Source organism: Tursiops truncatus, chromosome 1 (assembly GCF_011762595.2).
Source record: "Tursiops truncatus isolate mTurTru1 chromosome 1, mTurTru1.mat.Y, whole genome shotgun sequence".
Taxonomy (NCBI): Eukaryota; Metazoa; Chordata; class Mammalia; order Artiodactyla; family Delphinidae; genus Tursiops; species Tursiops truncatus.
Window position 1 is genome coordinate 67,051,271 of NC_047034.1, and position 18,788 is coordinate 67,070,058.

The following is an 18,788-nucleotide window of genomic DNA, read 5'->3' on the forward strand; positions in this document are numbered from 1 at the left end:
AGACTTAATTTCAAATCCCGGCTCCGGTATGTGTCAGTTGTGAGTTCGTAGGCAAGTTCCTTACTCTTTTGTGCCCATTTTTTCATCTGTAACGTGGATAATGATATCTATTTCATAAGGCTGCTGTAAAGTTTAATGAACTACTGCTTGCAAATGCTTAGCCCAATGTCTGTTAGAGGTTAAGTCTTCAATATGTATCAGCTGTTTTCATGAAGTCAACCAAGGGAACGATTGTCTTCAGGCAGCTGTACAGATTACACCGAATGTGATGGAGTGAATAACATGCTATAGATTTCCTATGGTTAGCAAAACATTGGAAGTGGTCTAAATTTCTAACGAAAGAGAACTAGTTAGATAAATTGCAGAGTATGCGCTAGAAGAACCCTCTATTTCGGGCACCATGTATGGTGTAATCCGAATGTCAGTTGTGGTTATCCTCTGAGATCCCAAAATTGGCTTGAACAGCATCCCACATACAGTGGGAAGTCCCGGAGGCACAATCCCATAAGGATTTGGTGGCAAGGTCCCAGGAGGGCGAGGGTGTGGCGGGAGTGATATTTGCCTGGTCACCTCTGTTGCTTCACTGACTTTCCCATTTATGAGTTATCTTGCTTCAGTATCTGCAAGCTTTCTTTCTGCATTAGTCATAGCACACTGAATCCTACTCCCTTTCTTTCACTCCCCAAAACAACGCTGATTCAAAGCTGTGTGTGCAACAGGCTTTTACTGACTACTTGAGACAATGAAGAGGATTTACAGTGTGAAGCCTTTTTGCCCTCCTGCCACCAGGGAGTCTTTTCACGAGTCCCTGAGAGGCTCCAGCACCCAGAGACCAAGCCCTGTAGCTTGGGTCCACTTTTCCTTTTCTGCTGCCCAGCCCCCTACCCTCCATTGTGTACTGACTTTCTCTGCAGAAGAAGGGATTTGGGGTCTTACTTTTCTAAAGAAGCCTAATAAGGTATCTTAGGAAACAAATGTAGTTTTGCCTCAAAGAGAACCCTGACGTTACTGTAATTTTGTATATTTGCGTATCTGACCCCACAGGCCACTGGGAGCTCTTTTAAGGGCAGGAATCTATGCCCGATCTATGTCTCGCGAGGTTGGGAATCCATGTGCTGAAGCTAAATTGCCTGGGTCCAAATACTGGGTTTATTATTTACAAGTTATGTGACCACTGTAGGAAATGAGCTGTAGGGAGGATTGAAATAAAAGAGCTAGTGAACTTAGTGTCTGAGGCATACACTGGGTACTCAGTAAATGCCCGCACTGATTATTCCCAGAAGGATTCTTTGCTGTCAGTCTGCAGTGACTAGCTTCATGCTCGGAGACACGTCATTCTAAGCTGAGAAAAGGCTTTGGTGTGATGAACTCGGTTTCCTGATGTAGAAGGACAAAGTATAAGTTTTTAGACAATTTTTTTTTTCCCTTAGTAAGGAAGACTGTAGTTCAAATATTTGGACACAATAAAGGAAACTTTTACTTAACCAGGTTGGGAAAAAGAGTGGAAAAGAGTTCAATTGTTTCATCTAAACAGTAACAGGCCACAAAACCATTTTAGGCTTCCCTTCTCATTACTAATCACTTAACACTGATGATTCACTTTGGGTCTTTTTTTCTCTTTCTACATACAAAACAGAACAAGGCAAGTTTAAAAATTCTTTATTTGAACTTTAGACAAGGAACAAGTATTGCATTATAAAGACTTGTTTAAAAGCATGACATAGTCTGTTGTTATTGTTTCTTTATGTGTTGTAAACCAACATAAATATTAAGGAAGAGAATGGTATATCTTTCCTCTGCATCTTTAACCCATTCTTAACGGAGCATGGATACAACCCTTAGAAAGAAAACCCTGGTGAAATGGCATCTCTAACACTCTCTCCTCAGGTTCTAATGGCTCCAGGCGAGAAGCACTGTTGGTCTTAGCCTAACCATATTGGCAACATGACAGGAAACTAGTATCTCTAAGGCCAGTAGTGCACAGCAGTTTCCATCTAAAATTCTATTTATTTTCCCACCATCTTTTATGAAGATGACTGACCTAGAAATTAGGGCTGAGTGTGAGTTAAAATGGTCCAATATACATTTACTGTGAAAGTCAACCTGCTCATCTCTATCTGGGATGATCCTACTGGGGGATATGCCAAACTTCCTGGTTTGCTTATTAACTAATGGTCACCGACATTGCTGGCGGCAAGCAGCAGGACAGTGTGCTGTTTGCTGACCTTGGCAAATGATAAACTATGGTTTATTTAATCCTTGGTTCCCCAACTTAATATCATTTAAAGTCTTTTAATGTGCTAAAAGTCTCTAAGGCAGCAAACTAATATGTTGAATATGGTGTCCACTATTTCACAGTGACTAGCCGTGACATGATTCATACGTAGGATCAGGTTTCCTGATCAAGATACCTTTGTCATCCTTCTTTTTATAAATTCTGACAGATAATCTGACAGATATCAACATAGATATTAATGCACAGATATTAGAATAAACTGCTAAAAGTTCTAGTCTTATCCAAAATAAACTTTGTTTTAAGCTTAGTCTTTAAAAATATAAGTTAACAGGATACATTCTGATTTCTTTTTTTCAGGTAAGAGAAAACTGTTTTTCTTTTTAATGTGCATAGTTCCAGCTGGACTCCAGCAACATTTTTGGGGGTAGTCCAATACTGTTTCCTAGAAAATTACAAATTAACCACAACCCCTAGGGAAACAGGAATTGCTCCATCCCAAATACTGTCAGGGGTAAGAATAAAAATGTCTTACATTTCATTTTCTTTCTTTAAGCTTTATTCTTGTTTTTAAGGTAAAAGTTATAATTAGTATTCCTATTAGCAGCAAAGATCCTAATTTCTGTAAATTAAAATGACTCAGGACTGACAGAAGTCACATTTTCGCAAAGAATGAGAGATTCACAGCAGGTAATAAATGTCTATCAATTTGGGCATTAAGCAATCTTATTTGAGAGGTTAATTCGCACGAAAACAGCCAATAGTATGCAAGGTCTCATGTGAAGTTCAGGCCTATGACTCTGCAGCAGGAAGCTGAGTTGGCCCAGCCGTATGCAGTGGAAAATGTCCATGTGGTCAGACTGAAGAGGGGGCATATGGGCTCTTACTCTGGCTCTTCAGTAAAAGTGGTTACTTCTAACAGACAGTTGAAAGTGGAAGCTGCTTTGAAACTTTTCAAAGTGTTAGAAAGTCTAGTACAATGACAAGTTTTTCTGATATGCTGTCAAGTTTCACAACCTGAGCTTAGTGAAATGGCAAGAATCAGAAAATAGTACAAAAATTGCAAGGAGCTCGAGAGTTCTCCAGTTTTAGTCACTCCAAATGCCACAGCAGCAGCATCTTATCAGAGTGTCACTGCTGTGACTACTGGGGGTTCATTCCCAGGAGGAAGATTCGAGCCAGGAAAGTTTGATCAGGACAGTGCCTCTTTTAAAATGCTAGAAAAATTAGTTTGAATCCCAAGTTTCTTGCCTGTTTCTAAGTAGTGTTTATTCAGAACACTCAAGAATGACTCATATAACACGGCTGCCTTCAAATACCGCCATGTCTACTTCCTGCTAACAAGAAAAGGCAAAGAAATGCCAGCTTTGTTCTGGAGACTGTAGTCATTTAAAAAAAAAAAATTAGAAGATGCTCTGAGCTTTTATAATTACAGGGGGTTTTTCACTTGTGAAAAGACAACCCCCCACCCAATAACCTAAACTGCAAGAATGGCAAGCAATACATTTGTTTCAAGATGATCCTTTCACAAACCCTAACTTTGGAAAGAGGCATTTTACACTGCCGCCCTAATGGAGCTGTGTCCCTGTTCTGCTGAGTGAGTTAACCCCACAGGGAAGAAGCTCCTGACGTCTGACTCAGTAGACAGCATGAGGGCACATCCACTTCCATTAAGCCTTAAAAACTTGGAACTTGCAACTAAGTGGAAAAACCATTCCCAGCAGTCTCTGCCATCACCTCTCAAGACAGTAGTACTGGTGGCCCAAAGGGCACAGAGTCACCTAATAATAGGCAGACTTGCCTCCTCCATGAGCTTACCTAACATTCTCACAAGCTTGCAAAATGCCACTTAAAAACTCAATAAATTAAAAAATCACACACACACACACACACACACACACACACACACAGGTCCCCCATAATTCCTGGCTGCAATCCCCAAAAGGCCTTCTCACCAAAACAATTAAGCCAAAAGACCAGTTTATTCATCAGGCAGAGCAATTTTCCATTTCCTAAAGGACCTTGAGCTAATGTACAGACATGACAATAAAAACTACCATTGTGCCCCGAGATTAACAGTAGCCTCGACAGCAGTTTAAAAAGTAGAATACTTGTCAGCTGCCTTTCACTCATTTCCTGAAACTTTACCCTGAGGAGAATCCTGTTCCCTCATCTCAAAAAGATCAATCCAAGAACGGGTAATGACAAGGGGTGGAAGGGTCAGTGAGTGAAAAGCGAAGGAGGCAAGGCTCCCAGACTGCTTTTCGTGGTCACTTCACATACTATGGGATACACTTAACCCACACTTTCACCTGAAAGAGAGGCGTTAACGTGACATAATGAAGTCTTCAGTCTGACCAGCTGGTAAAATGGACACAGGAAAACCTGGGAATAGAGGGATAAAGTAAAAGCAAGTGCCCCAAACAAGGAATCCACGTGATGGTTTGTTTTTGTGTGATTCAGCGCAAAGGAGAGGACGGAAGCACCATCTACAGTCACTCCACACACACGGTATTTGCATCCACCGTGATGACTACGACAGTTGCAGGAGAAGACTGGCAGCTTGGGAATGACCATGTTGCCACTGCCTACCAGCCATGGTAGCAGCCTCTTGTCTGGCTAATTCACAGGACAGAATGGGAAGGAGCAGGGCCAGGAGAAGACAATCCATGAGAAGACTGCCCCGCAACCTAAAGGTCTTCTAGGCACTTGCCTTCTATTCCTTGGCGCCCCTTAGAAGCAAGAGTGGTCCCCAGGGAAAATGGGTCTTGTCTGAAAACCGCCTGGGGCAGCCAAATCAGAGAGGAGTGCTGCCCCGACTTAAAATGGTTGCTACGTGGCTAACGGATACTTTTCAAACTCCAGATTCCCAGGGAATAGAGCAGCAGAGTCCCCTTCTTCCCCTCACAAGAGTTAAACTGATTTCCTCTGAAAGCGTCTAACTGGCTTGAGCACAGAGGCATCACTGTCCACAAAGAAGTGCTGGTGAGTCTTCAAAATTATCTAGGAGCCACGCCTAATTTCACAGGCAGAAAACTAACTCACTCAAGGTAGGCCTTGAGGAGTTGATATAATGTCTCGTTCCTTTTCTTGCAAGGAGGAAGAGATTGATACAGTGTGGAATGGAAGGGAAGAAATCTGACAAGAGCAAGTCAATTAGGACAGGAAGCGGTGTTTGCAGAATGAATTCTATGGAGAAATTCAAAAGTTTCATAGGAGGAGAGGGTAGAAGACTCACTTTTAGAAGCTGAAGGTAGAAATCACAGAGGAGACAGTCAAAGTACAAGTGAACAAAGTAAGATATTTTTCTGTTTTGTTTTTGTTTTTAATAATGGGAGGACAAAAGAGTTAATTCCTTCACTGCCTTTTCACTGGAGAATTGAAAATGATTGCCATACTATGGGATGCACTCCACCAGCAGGAATCTAACTTGCCTGTCTGCAAAGTTTTAAAGGAGTGAATACTTATCAATTCTCAAGAGAAAAAGCTCTCGTTTGTTTAAATGTAAAGTCGCCTACATGCTCCTTAGCTGAACTGGGTATCATATCAATAGAAGGTGTGTAGTGTGTGGAGATTCACAATAAAAATGAAGGATTTGTCCTGTGGTCCTTGAGGATCTGAACCAGATTACTAAAGAAAAGACATAAGTACGTGTGCTAACACTCAGTGGCCCATGGTCCTCAGAATAAACGGTAGCTGTGGCTTTAATCTTAAACTGCAATCACATCAAACTTTCAGTGTTTTAAACATATGTATTAATGAAGCTATCTCCTCTTTCAAAGCCCGTCTTCTCTTCCATTTCATTCTCGCAAATTTGCTACCCACCCCCGACCCCAATACAGTTGTTCACATGCAGTCTCAGGTGTGAACCGAATATCGCAAGATAAACTTTACCACCGGGGGATTTTCCCCTTTACCTGACACTCCAAATTGTTTTGACTCTTTTGGGGATGCTTTTGGCTCTTCTGGCTTTGACATTTGCTTTCCAATAAGCACACATCCACAATTGGTTTGCATTAAGTTGATGAAAGATCTAATGAGTGGAAACATATGGGTGCTGTTAAATAAAAGTCTCTTTACCATAACAATAAGTGAAATGGCAGAGAGGGGAAGTGGATCTTATTTGAAAGCATATGACTATTTAAACACAAAACAAATACAGAGGGAAAAGCAATTCAGAAAGGTACAGAAAAAAATTATCTACACCAGACAACAGTGGAGGAGCAGGGCTACACATGCCTGTGGAGATATGCTGCTCCCCTTGTGTCTGAGTTCCAGTGCTTTCCGAGTCGATGGGCAGATGGTGAAAAATAGAGCAGCTTCTTTTTTTCTCTTCTATCTCCTGAATTCTATTATGAGGCAGTTCTCTGCTTGCCACCAAGGCAGAAAGAAGCATTTCTCTCATCCACTCACCGGTCTGGCAGGGTCCCATCCTTAGTTTTCCATTGTAGCCCCTGGGTACTATTGTAGTGACTCAGGGATGGTGCTGACAACGTGGGCTGCCTCTGTGGCTGCTGGAGGGGAACCAAAGAAGGTGTTGGTTTGATTCCTCTGCTGATCTCGGAGGTAAGGAGGAACTGACGAGCTTTTGATGTGGAGGATCCTGGTGTCCATCACCTGACAGTCAATCTGCATCATCACTTCATAATCCTGCCCATTGATCACATTCTCTGCAGACAGAAATAAACACAAGGAATAAATATTCAACAGAATGTGCAATTCTGCTATAAGCTTCAGTCCCAGAAAGACATCAATGCGCTTCAAGGGTGTGAACTGTCAGCACGCTTTCAAGGGTACAGAGAGACTTCATCAGTCACTAAGCAGAGCTACAGTGCCAGGATGGCCTGTCCTCACCTCAATTCTAGTTCCCAAACCACCTTCACTGGCTCAGTAAAGGCTGGAGCCACTGTCAGAGTTAATACCACAGATTATCTGTCCACAGACATTATATGTCTTGTATGCTTTCCATGCAGTGTATCACCACGACTGGACCAACTGGAACAGCAGGAGATTTCAGTTGGGGGAGGGGAGAGTGTAGAGGGAAGAATACTTAAGTTCTCCCCTTCCAACAGTGGGCAGGAATAATTGTCAAAGGGACCACCATATCATGCGAAAGGTTAAGGAGACCTTGGCCAGGACTGCCTGGCTCCTGTTCATCAGTAATACTTCTAATTTCATGAAGACATTCCCAACTATGAATTTAAAGATTTGTGCTTAGGAACATAAAATACAGTGAAGACTGACAACAAGTTGTAGACATCTGATAATCATGCTCTTTCCCAGAGACCACTGTCACTTCTGTTCCCTATTAAGGCAGTCCTTAATTTCAGTTCTGGATTCCAGGTACAAAGAGAGCCATACATTTCCAATTTGGGATTAAAAGGAATGTTATAAGGACTTCCAGGTAAACTAGAGGCTATTGGCATAAGGGAACGGGAAAAACCACATAGAGCCATGCTTAACACATATGGGGTAACTTACTATCATGAGTTTAATATACACAGACATGTACTACACTCCATTCTTCCTGTGAGGACAAAAGCTCTTTATTTTCGGGAGAAGGCCAAATTATTCCCCGATTTGTAATTCTAGGTGGTCATTTTCCAACTTGTAGTCAATGAAACTTGGGCATAAAACTGATGGCAGAATTATAAATAGATAACATCTTTCAAGACCAGCTGGACATTCATAGCAATGCAGTTAGAAGATGTGTAAACTTGGAAGAATGCTGGGGAGTCAACGTGGCACCTCAGTTCGCATTTTCAGCCATGAATCCAGAGCTGGGTGTGGGACCAGGAAGAATGCTGGCGAGGGCCTAGTCCTGCACTGCCTTTTCATGAGGGTGATATACAGCCAACCAGTGATTTCAAAATTAAACATTTGGCTTCTCCGGGGCAAAGAATTGAACTTAAAAGTGGAATTCTTTCTATTCCATTATCTTTTTTTTTTCTTTTTTTTTTACTACTACACCAGGCGTGCCAAGTATTATAAATCCAGAGGAAGAAAATCCAAAGTTTGACATTTGATCCTCAGATTCCATTATGTTTGGGAAAATTGAACTATGGAGCTTGTAACTTAACGAGGCAGGAAATGACTTAAGGAGATCATCTAATCTGGGGTGTCTTAAATTCTCTAATGGGGTGCCTAATGCACAGGCTTCAGGGAGTCCATAAGTTCCCTAAAATTGCATGCAAAGTTTTATTTGTATGTGCATTTTTCTGGAGAGGGGGTACATCAAATTCTTAATGAGGTCTATGACCCCCTAAAAGTTAAAAACTATTAAATCTAATAATCTATCAACTTTAAGTGCCTTGAGCAGATCATATATCCCATTTTAAGGTCAATGGAAGACATCATTATTCCACTTCTATTGGTTGATTGCCTGTTTCAATTTCTAAAATAGTCTCCATTGATGGTGAATTTCCCATTACAAGTCTTATAAATCTCTTCAATTACAGTTGAAGCTAATTTCCTTCTTTCCCAGCCTTACTAGCAATGAAGAGCAGTTGGTTGCTGCTGTGTAATAACTAACCCTACCTATTCTTTAAGACCATTGCTGTGAACACTTAACTCCAATATTACAACTCCTGCCACTTTGTAATGGCTATCAAATCATTTACTTATCTTTAGAGGATTAAATCTGATTGGCTGTAAGTTAGCCAACGTTTCCTATCAAAGTGATTTCTTTTCCAAAAAGTAGGCAATGGAAGAAAGACAACCTGTTAATGTATTTGGAGTCATTACATTCAGAACATGTGACAGGGTTCAGATTTCAAGGTGCCACACTAGTCATTTCCTTTTGGAACCATGGGCCCCCTCTGTTTTAGAAAAACTGAAAGACTGTGTGCATATACACACACACACACGGACACATTGAGACACAGATGATCAAATAATGAAGAACACATGTATAAAAGACATGTAATATACATGACTAATTTTTACTACTTTCCTAGATTAACTCAGAATCCAGATGACAGTTTAAGATCAAGACTAGGTTCTGTCATATAGCCCATACCACCTGCAGAAGTTATTAGAGCCCATGCGCCTGCTATGGTTTAAACTGATAACTGGAGTTCTTTAATAGCTTAAATGTTGGGAAGAGATGAAAAACCTGGTGATATGAGCTCAGATGCTTGGGGGAAAACTAAAGCTGCGACCTGATTCCAAAACCTGGGAGTCCCTAGTCATGGCTGAAATGGTACTGTTATCTTAAGCCCAACCAGGAGGCTCATGCTAGGTACAGTTTGGGTGGCTTTAAAACGGATTCTGTTCTTCACTCCTTTCTGAACTTCTAGGCCAAGGAAACAGTCAGCATTACTAGAAGAAGATTCTACCAGATAGGATGTGAACGCCTTAAACCGAATTTAGGAAGCCCCTTCTGAATGACAAGCTGGAAAATTTAGGTTTAAAGTGACACGCCATTAGGAATCCCAAGTTACCCAACACCTCTAGAAAATAGTTAAAGGGGCTACAGCAATTTCTTTTCTTCAGTCTACTCTGTGGGACCTTATAAAAGTCCTTTGGTTTTCAGTATTGACCCCCTTGGATAGTGAGTGAGGTGGTCTCTATTACTGATGAGGTTCTAATTATTTTAATTAAAGGAGGACAGAATGGGAAACAGCTTATGATAACTTGTGGTTTTCATAGGCCCCTCCCCTGCACTGTCAGGCATCTGTTCACACGATCTGCTTCCAGGAGCATCAGAGAGGCTCCGAAACTCCTCCCCCAAGTGGCAGATGAAGCTCCCGTTATCCTTTACTTTCAGACTTTGAGTTAATAATTGACCACCCTCGGAAAGGACATTTTCAACTGTTGCCTATAATTTGTGCCTCGGTGTGAATAAAATATACCAGAGGAGGTTCTAACTGGAGAGATGAGAACCTGAAGACTCTGGTGGCTCAGGTAGGGAGGAGAGGAACAGCCTCTGAAGGAAAACCCAGGCAGGATGTGAGAGGCTGAGGACGGACGGCACACTTTCATTAAGGGACAGGCCTCCATTATGAATAGGCAGTGCCCCAGTAATAAGAGAAAACATTACAGCTCATGGGCTTGCCGACAAGAGGGAACAAAGTCAACAACTAGGGAGTTGTTAGAGCTGAGTTATGTGAAAAGACTGCTGAAGGATTTTTGTGTACTTAATGAAAAAGACAGTGACTGGGAAAAACAGAACCAAAAGTTACAGTATGGAGCACAAATGTTAAAGGTTCACTTTCCCTCTTCTATTAGCAAACATTTGGGTGCTGCACAAGCGATATAAATAATCTTATGTTCTGGGACTTCTGAAGTGAACAGAATGAGAAGAAACACTGACCTGAGTCAGGAAAAAGGTATGAAATATGAATACTTCAAATTCAAAATTGATCAGGCAAATAAAAAGGAAAAGAGATGACTGGCTTCAAACATGAGCGCCAGAAAGTGAGTCTGAATGCCCAGAGGGGTTGGGAAAGCAAGAAAAAAAGTGCTTGGACACTGGCGGTGGAAAAACTCTAGGCAATGTGGAATTCTGAACAGCCTGTAAACACACAATAACTGAATTAAGAATGGCCTGCCAAGGGGCTGTTAGCTGGGAGATGACTAACACACACACCAGGATCTTAACCATAAACAGAATTTAAATACCCCCAAATTTCACAGAAAGTTTAATTTTAAAAAATGACAAGACTTCACCAGTGCTTTGCAAAGACTATGTATGATAAAACAAGATTTCTGTTCAGAATCAGACACCAACCCTAACAAGAGGCAGTTTGCTCTGTGTAAGCTAGGCTGGTGACAGGCAGTGACAGGCTGTCAGGACCTGTGCCTGAATCCTGTAGGGTGTGGGGTATGTGTGTGTATGTGAGGGAACATGGAAGGTAAATAAAAATCCCCCCTTCCACTGATCACAAGAGATACCTGCACCCAAAACAAACACGTGGAAAAATCATGAAAGAAATCCAGAAGGGTAAGAAAGAGGAGACAAAGGAGACAAAGGAGACAAAGGGAAGGGAAGGCAGGAATACAATGAACAATAAGGGGTGAAACATCACATGTTTTCGGTGGCTTTCAAAAACTTCCAAAGCTGACTTCACCATGTCTAACCAATCTTATCTCCAATGTTTAACCGGAGTCCTGGTTTTGACCATCCCAGAGCACCATGAATTTTATCTTTGCTAGTACTTTATCCTCTGCTTGGAAAAAAAAATTAAAAAGCTCTTTCTGCTCTTCTCTACCCAAATTCTCCATCCAGTCAATTTCTATTAACCCTTTAAGGCCCATTTCAAATCCCACTTCTAAGAAACCTTCCATGAAAACTCTAGCATTGATCTTTTTCTTTATAACCAATATATAAATGTTCCATGTCACTGAATATGTTAAAATGCTTATAGAAAAACGGTTTGGCTCCTTTAAGAAACGCTGGGCATTTCTGAAGGTAGCGGGTGGGGGATCAGTGGTAGAACTAGATAGAACCTCTCCCTCAACAGTGGGGAAGAAGACTGAGTGAGTAAGTACCAGTCGTATTGCAGATGCAAACACAAAATATGCTTCCGACTTGAAAAATCTTTCTGGAGACATAAGGGAGAACACTTGCAGGAGCAAAGAGCTCCTAGCAACCACCATGTCTGCCCTTTGCCGTTTCCGGGACAGAGGAGAGATTTCAGGCTGTGAGTGTCCAAAGGCAGGGAGGGATGGCGGGAGGGATATTATTTGTTTAACTGCAAGACAAATCAGGATTTGTTAAATATTTAAAAAATACATGTGTATTTATTTTTTTATTGAAGTATAGTTGATTTACTACATTACATAAGTTTCAGTTGTATAACATAATGATTCAGTATTTTTATATATTTGACTCCATTTAAAATTATTATAAAATATTGGCTATATTCCCTGTGCTGTACAATATATGTCTGTATTTATTTTATACATAGTAGTTTCTACTTCTTTATTCCCTACCCTTATCTTGCCTCTCCCCCTTCCCACTCCCCACTGGTAACCACTAGTTCTCTGTATCTGTGAATCTGTTTCTGTTTTGCTATATTCAGTCATTTTATTTTTTAGATTCCACATATAAGTGATAACATACAGTATTTGTCTTTCTCTATCTGGCTTATTTCACTAAGCATAATACTTTCCAGGTCCATCCATGTTGTTGCAAATGGCGGAATTTCCTTCTTTTTTATGGTTGAGTAGTATTCCATTGCAGATATATACCACATCTTCTTTATCCATTCATATGTTGATAGACACTTAAGTTACTTCCATATTTTGGCTATTGTAAATAACGCTGTCATGAACATTGAGGTGCATGTGTCTTTTTGAATTAGTGTTTTCGTTTTTTTCAGATATATACCCAGGAGGGGAACTGCTGGATCATATGGTAGTTTTATTTTTATTTCCTTGAGGAACCTCCATACTGTTTTCCATAGTGGCTGCACCAATTTACATTTCCACCAACAGTGTACAAGGGTTCCCTTTTCTCCACATCCTCTCCAACATTTGTTATTTGTGGTCTTTTTGATGATAGCCATTCTGATGGATGTGAGGTGATACCTCATTGCGTTTTGATTTGCATTTCTCTAATAATGAGTGATGTTGGGCATCTTTTCATATGCCTGTTGGCCATCTGTATGTCTTCTCTGGAAAAATGTCTATTCAGGTCTTCTGCCCATTTTTAAAAAAATTTTATTTATTTATTTTTATTTTTGGCTGTGTTGGGTCTTTGCTTCTGTGCAAGGGCCTTCTCCAGTTGTGGCAGGCAGGGGCCACTCTTCATCGCGGTGCGTGGGCCTCTCACTGTCGCGGCCTCTCCCGTTGTGGAGCAGAGGCTCCAGACGCTCAGGCTCAGTAGTTGTGGCTCATGGGCTTAGTTGCTCCGCGGCATGTGGGATCTTCCCAGACCAGGGCTCAAACCCGTGTCCCCTGCATTGGCAGGCAGATTCTTAACCACTGCGCCACCAGGGAAGCCCCCTTCTGCCCATTTTTTAATTGGGTTGTTTTTTCAAAGTTGAGTTGTATAAGCTGTTTATATATATTTTGGATATTAACCCCTTACTGGTCATATCATTGCAAATATTTTCTCCCATTTTCTCAGAAAACAGCTGTCTTCTCATTTTGTCAATGGTTTCCTTTGTTGTACGAAAACTTAAGTTTAATTAGGTCCCATTTATTTACTTTTATTTTTATTTCCTCTGCTTTAGGAGACAGATCCTAAAAAATAGTGCTACAATTTTTGTCAAAGAGTGTTTTGTCTATGTTTTCTTCTAGGAGTTTTATGGTTTCCGATCTTACACTTAGGTCTTTAATCCATTTTGACTTTATTTTTATATATGGTGCTAGAGGATGTTCTACTTTCATTCTTTTATATGTAGCTGTCCAGGTTTCCCAGTACCACTTATTGAAGAGACTGTCTTTTCTCCATTGTATATTCTTGCCTCCTTTGTCATAGATTAATTGACCGTGTGTGGGTTTGTTTCTAGGCTGTCTATTCTATTCCACTGATCTATGTGTCTGTATACAGTACCATACTATTTTGATGACTGTAGCTTTGTAGTGTAGTCTCAAGTCAGGGAGTGTGATACCTCCAGCTTTGTTCTTTCTTCTCAAGATTGCTTTGGCTATTCAAGGTCTTTTGTGGTTCCATATAAAATTTTTAGAATTGTTTGTTCTAGTTCTGTGAAAAATGTCATGCGTATTTTGATAGGGATTGCATTAAATCTGTGGACTGCTTTGGGTAGTACTGTAACTTTAACAAGATTAAGTCTTCCAATCCATGAGCACAGGATATCTTTACATTTATTTGTGTTGTCTTCAATTTCCTTCATCAATGACTTAACAGTTTTCAGAGTACAGATCTTTCAACTCCTTGGTTAAATTTGTTCCTACGTATTTTATTCTTTTTGATGCAATTGACTGTTTTCTTGAATTCTCCTTCTGATAGTTCATTATTAGTAATAGGAAAGCAACATATTTCTGTATATTAATCTTGCATCCTGCAACCTTGAAGAATTCATTTATTAGTTCTAATAGTTTTTTTTGGTGGACTCTTTAGGGTTTTCTATATAGAGTCATGTCACCTGCAAACAGTGACAGTTTTACTTCTTCCCTTCCAATTTGGATACCTTTTATTTCTTGTCTGATTGCTGTGGCTAGGACTTCCAATACCATGTTAAATAGAAGTGGTGAGAGTGGGCAGCCTTATCTTATTCCTGATGTTATAGGAAAAGATTTTAGCTTTTCATTGTTGAGTATGATATTAACTGTGGGTTTGTCATAAATGGCCTTTATTATGTTTAGATATGTTCGCACTATACCCACTTTGATAAGAGTTTCTATCATGAATGGATGTTGGATTTTGTCAAGTGCTTTTTCTGTGTCTATTGAGATGATCATGTGATTTTTATCCTTCCTTTTGTTAATGTGATGTATCACATTGATTGATTTGCAGATATTGAGCCATCCTTGCATCCCTAGAATAAATCCCACTTGACTATGATGTAGGATCCTTTTTATATATTGTTGAATTTGGCTTGCTAATATTTTGTTGTGGATTTTTGCATCTATAGTCATCAGAGATGTTGACCTGTAATTTTCTTTTTTTGTAGGGTCTTTGTCTGGTTTTGGTATCAGGGTAATGGTGGCCTCATAGAATGAATTTGGATGTGTTCTCTCTTCAATTTTTCAGAACAGTGTGAGAAGGATAGGTATTAGAATTTGTTAAATATTACATGGGTGTTATATTCCTGAACAATGGGGAGGCAGATGAGAAAGAGCTTATCTAGTTAGAAGATCTATAATAATTTCATTAAAAAAGTGTATGGGCCTAGAACAATGTATACAAAACCCACCAACCCTTAAGGAGCACTTGTAGTGGTCATGATGATTGAAGGGAACTACTAAAATTTAATGGGCAGGGGCCAGGAAGCTGAACAGTCTGTAATGCACAGGAACAGTCCCATGCAAAACTGTCCTGTATCTCATACAATATTCACATAGGTTAAAAAAAAAAAAACCCTGATTATTACTATGGTAATAAACTCACTGTTTTACATTTAAACATAGAGCGCTTTTACATGGGTTTTATATACACTAAATTTCCAGGAATAAACTACTGAATAATAATTTATTTATTTAATAACACCTCGTGCTTCTGCATGCCAGACACTGTTCATCTAATTCTCAAAACAACCTAATTCAGGTATTATTATTATTCCCCATTTTATAGATGAGAAAACTGGAACATAGAAACATCATGTGATTAGCCACTCAGCTGACAAATGGCAGAGCAGGAAGTTCAAACCTAGGCAGAGTGTCTTTAGAATACATTCTTATAACCACTCCACTATGCTGGCAATATTGTTTTTTTTCTCAACATAACCAAGAATTATTCATCATTTCAGAAAATCACATCACCAGTGGCAAACACAATCTTGGTATCTGGGTCACTATCAGGAAACTCTAGTATAAGTTTGCATTTGTAGCTGTTGCATTCGCAGTGATAGTACATATTGGTTCAAGCACCTGATGTGCTCACTGTGTCTTCTAATGCAATATAAGCATAATAATATATAATGCCTGAACACTATATATATTTATTAATTCAACAAATATTTACTGAATTCCTACCATGTGCCAGGCACTGAGGATACAGTAGTGAACAAAACAGAAGAAGTGAGGAGTGAGCCATGCAGCTGTTGAGGGAGGAGTTGAGTGCACATATGTCTGAGATTCCGGGACATTTTAGTGCAGAGGACAGGCAAGCAGTAGGAAATAGGGGTAAGGACTGATTGGTAGGAAAAAACAGGGCTAGAAGACTGACTAGCAGGAGAAAACAGAGCTAGGACTGTAATTTTGGAGTTATCTGCAGACAAGACAGATGGAGTCCTGAAACCAAATGGTACTCTTGGGGGAAGAACAATGGGAACATGTGTGTTAAGAAGGATGGGCATGAACCCACAGAATGGGAGAAAATATCTGCAAACAAAGCGACCGACAAGGGATTAATCTCCAAAATATACAGACAGCAGATGCAGCTCAATATCAAAAAATGAACAACCCAATCAAAAAATGGGTGGAAGATCTAAATAGACATTTCTCCAAAGAAGAAATACAGATGTCCAAAAAGCACAGGAAAAGATGCTCAACATCACTAATTATTAGCAAAATGCAAATTAAAACTACTGTGAGGTATCAGCTCTCACTGGTCAGAATGGCCATCATCAAAAAATCTATAAACAGTAAGTGCTGGAAGTGGGGGGAAAGGGAACCCTCCTACACTGTTGGTGGGAATGTAAATTGGTACAGCCACCATGGAGAACTATATGGAGGTTCCTTAAAAAACTAAAAATAGAACTACCTGATCCTGCAATCCCACTCCTGGGTATATATCCAGAGAAAACCATAGTTTGAAATGATATATGCACCCCAATGTTCATTGCACCACTATTTACAATAGCCAGGATATAGCAGCAACCTAAATGTCCACTGACAGAGGAATGGATAAAGAAGATGTGGCACATATATACAATGGAATATTACTCAGCCATAAAAAGAAACGAAATTGAGTTATTTGTAGTGAGGTGGATGGACCTAGAGACTGTCATACAGAGTGAAGTGAGTCAGAAAGAGAAAAACAAATACCATATGCTAACACATATATATGGAATTTTTAAAAAAAAATGGTTCTGATGAACCTAGGGGCAGGACAGGAATAAAGATGCAGATGTAGAGAATGGACTTGAGGACACAGGGGGTGGGGGAGGGGAAGCTGGGACAAAGTGAGAGAGTGGCATGGACATATATACACTACCAAATGTAAAATAGATAGCTAGTGGGAAGCAGCTGCATAGCACAGGGAGATCAGCTCGGTGCTTTGTGACCACCTAGAGGGATGGGATACGGAGGGTGGGAGGGAGGCTCAAGAGGGAGGGGATATGGGAATATATGTATACATATAGCTGATTCACTTTGTTATACGGCAGAAACCAACACAATATTGTAAAGCAATTATACTCCAATAAAGATGTAAAAAATAATAAAATAAAAATGAAGATGTGGTACATATACACATGGAACATTACTCAGTCATAAAAAGGAATGAAATAATGCCATTTGCAGCAACATGGATGGACCTAAAGATTGTCATACTGAGTGAAGTAAGTCAGACAGAGAAAGACAAATATCATATGATATTGCTTACATGTGAAATCTAAAAAAAGGGTACAAATGGACTTATTTACAAAATAGAAATAAAGTCACAGATGTAGAAAACAAACTTATGTACCAAGAGGGAAAGCGGGGAGGTGGGGGGAATAAATTGGGAGATTGGGACTGACATCTACACACTACTATATATAAAATAGATGACTAATAAGGACCTACTGTATAGCACAGGGAACTCTACTCAATACTCTGTAATGACCTATACGGGAAAAGAATCTGAAAAAGAGTGGGTATATGTATATGTATAACTGATTCACTTTACTGTATGCCTGAAACTCACACAACACTGTAAATCAATTATACTCCAATAAAAGTTAAAAAAAAAAAAGGATGGGCATGAAGGAAAAGGGTAGGTCTGTGGTTTCATCAGATCACTGATTATTATTATTATTATTTTTTTTTTTTTTGCGGTACGCGGGCCTCTCACTGTTGTGGCCTCTCCCGTTGTGGAGCACAGGCTCCTGACGCGCAGGTTCAGCGGCCATGGCTCATGGCCCCAGCCGCTCCGCGGCACGTGGGATCTTCCCGGACCGGGGCACGAACCCGTGTCCCCTGCATCGGCAGGCGGACTCTCAACCACTGCGCCACCAGGGAAGCCCGATCACTGATTACTTTTAACTGAGAGACCAAACTCAGTTTGTAACCTTCATTCATTCATTCAGCAAGTGTTTGCGCACTGACTATATGCTAGGCATGGTTACAGACTCTTATAAGCATTTAGATCCCATTTTCTGTATCCAAATTAAACAGAGGGTGAGTTTTCTAAAGAAAAATGGATACCATATGATGGGTCACAAAACTGTCAACCAACATTTACCGAGTGCCTTAAACTGTAAGGAATTACAGAAGAAAATGAGGTTTCTTCCCTTATGCAGCTTACAGGAGTGTTGCAAAAGCAGCAGAATTACATTTAAAATATTGGTAAAACATCACACAAGTGCATTTCCTCAGAAAGGCCTTTTCTTACTACCAAAACTCAAGTAGCATCCCCAGATCATGTCAGTTCTTTTCCTTCACAGCACTTATTACAATGTATAATTAAACACTGGCTTATTTACTAATATATGCCTCCCCACTAGACCATCAACTCCATAAAGTCAGAGTATGTCTGTTTCATTCAACACTGCATACCCAGAGTTAGCAAAGTCCCTTCTCAGCAGACAATGAAAAATACAGAACATGGTTAGTAAGGCTGTCCTTCATACTTGCTAGTCATGTCATCAGGTAATTCTTTGCTTTATGAAAGTTCCACCATTCTTTGACCCAACTTGAGAACGTGCCATCCTAGGATAGTTCAGAAATGGTGGCAGCAACAAAGAATTTCTAACATCCTCAAACAAAAAAATAATCCTAT

The 18,788-nt window shown here is 40.1% G+C and overlaps 1 protein-coding gene across 6 annotated transcripts in view; it reads right to left on the reverse strand.

The window, feature by feature from the left end:
• Positions 1–1,642: 1,642 nt before the first annotated feature.
• The window catches only part of ATF6 (activating transcription factor 6), a 220,152-nt gene continuing 203,006 nt past the window's right edge, over positions 1,643–18,788 (reverse strand). For all 6 annotated transcript variants that reach the window (XM_033855948.2, XM_073805156.1, XM_033855941.2 and 3 more), the window contains one exon: positions 1,643–6,903. In XM_033855948.2, coding sequence (XP_033711839.1) covers positions 6,695–6,903 — 209 coding nt within the window. In that variant the 3' untranslated portion in view covers positions 1,643–6,694. The remainder of the gene's footprint in view (positions 6,904–18,788) is intronic.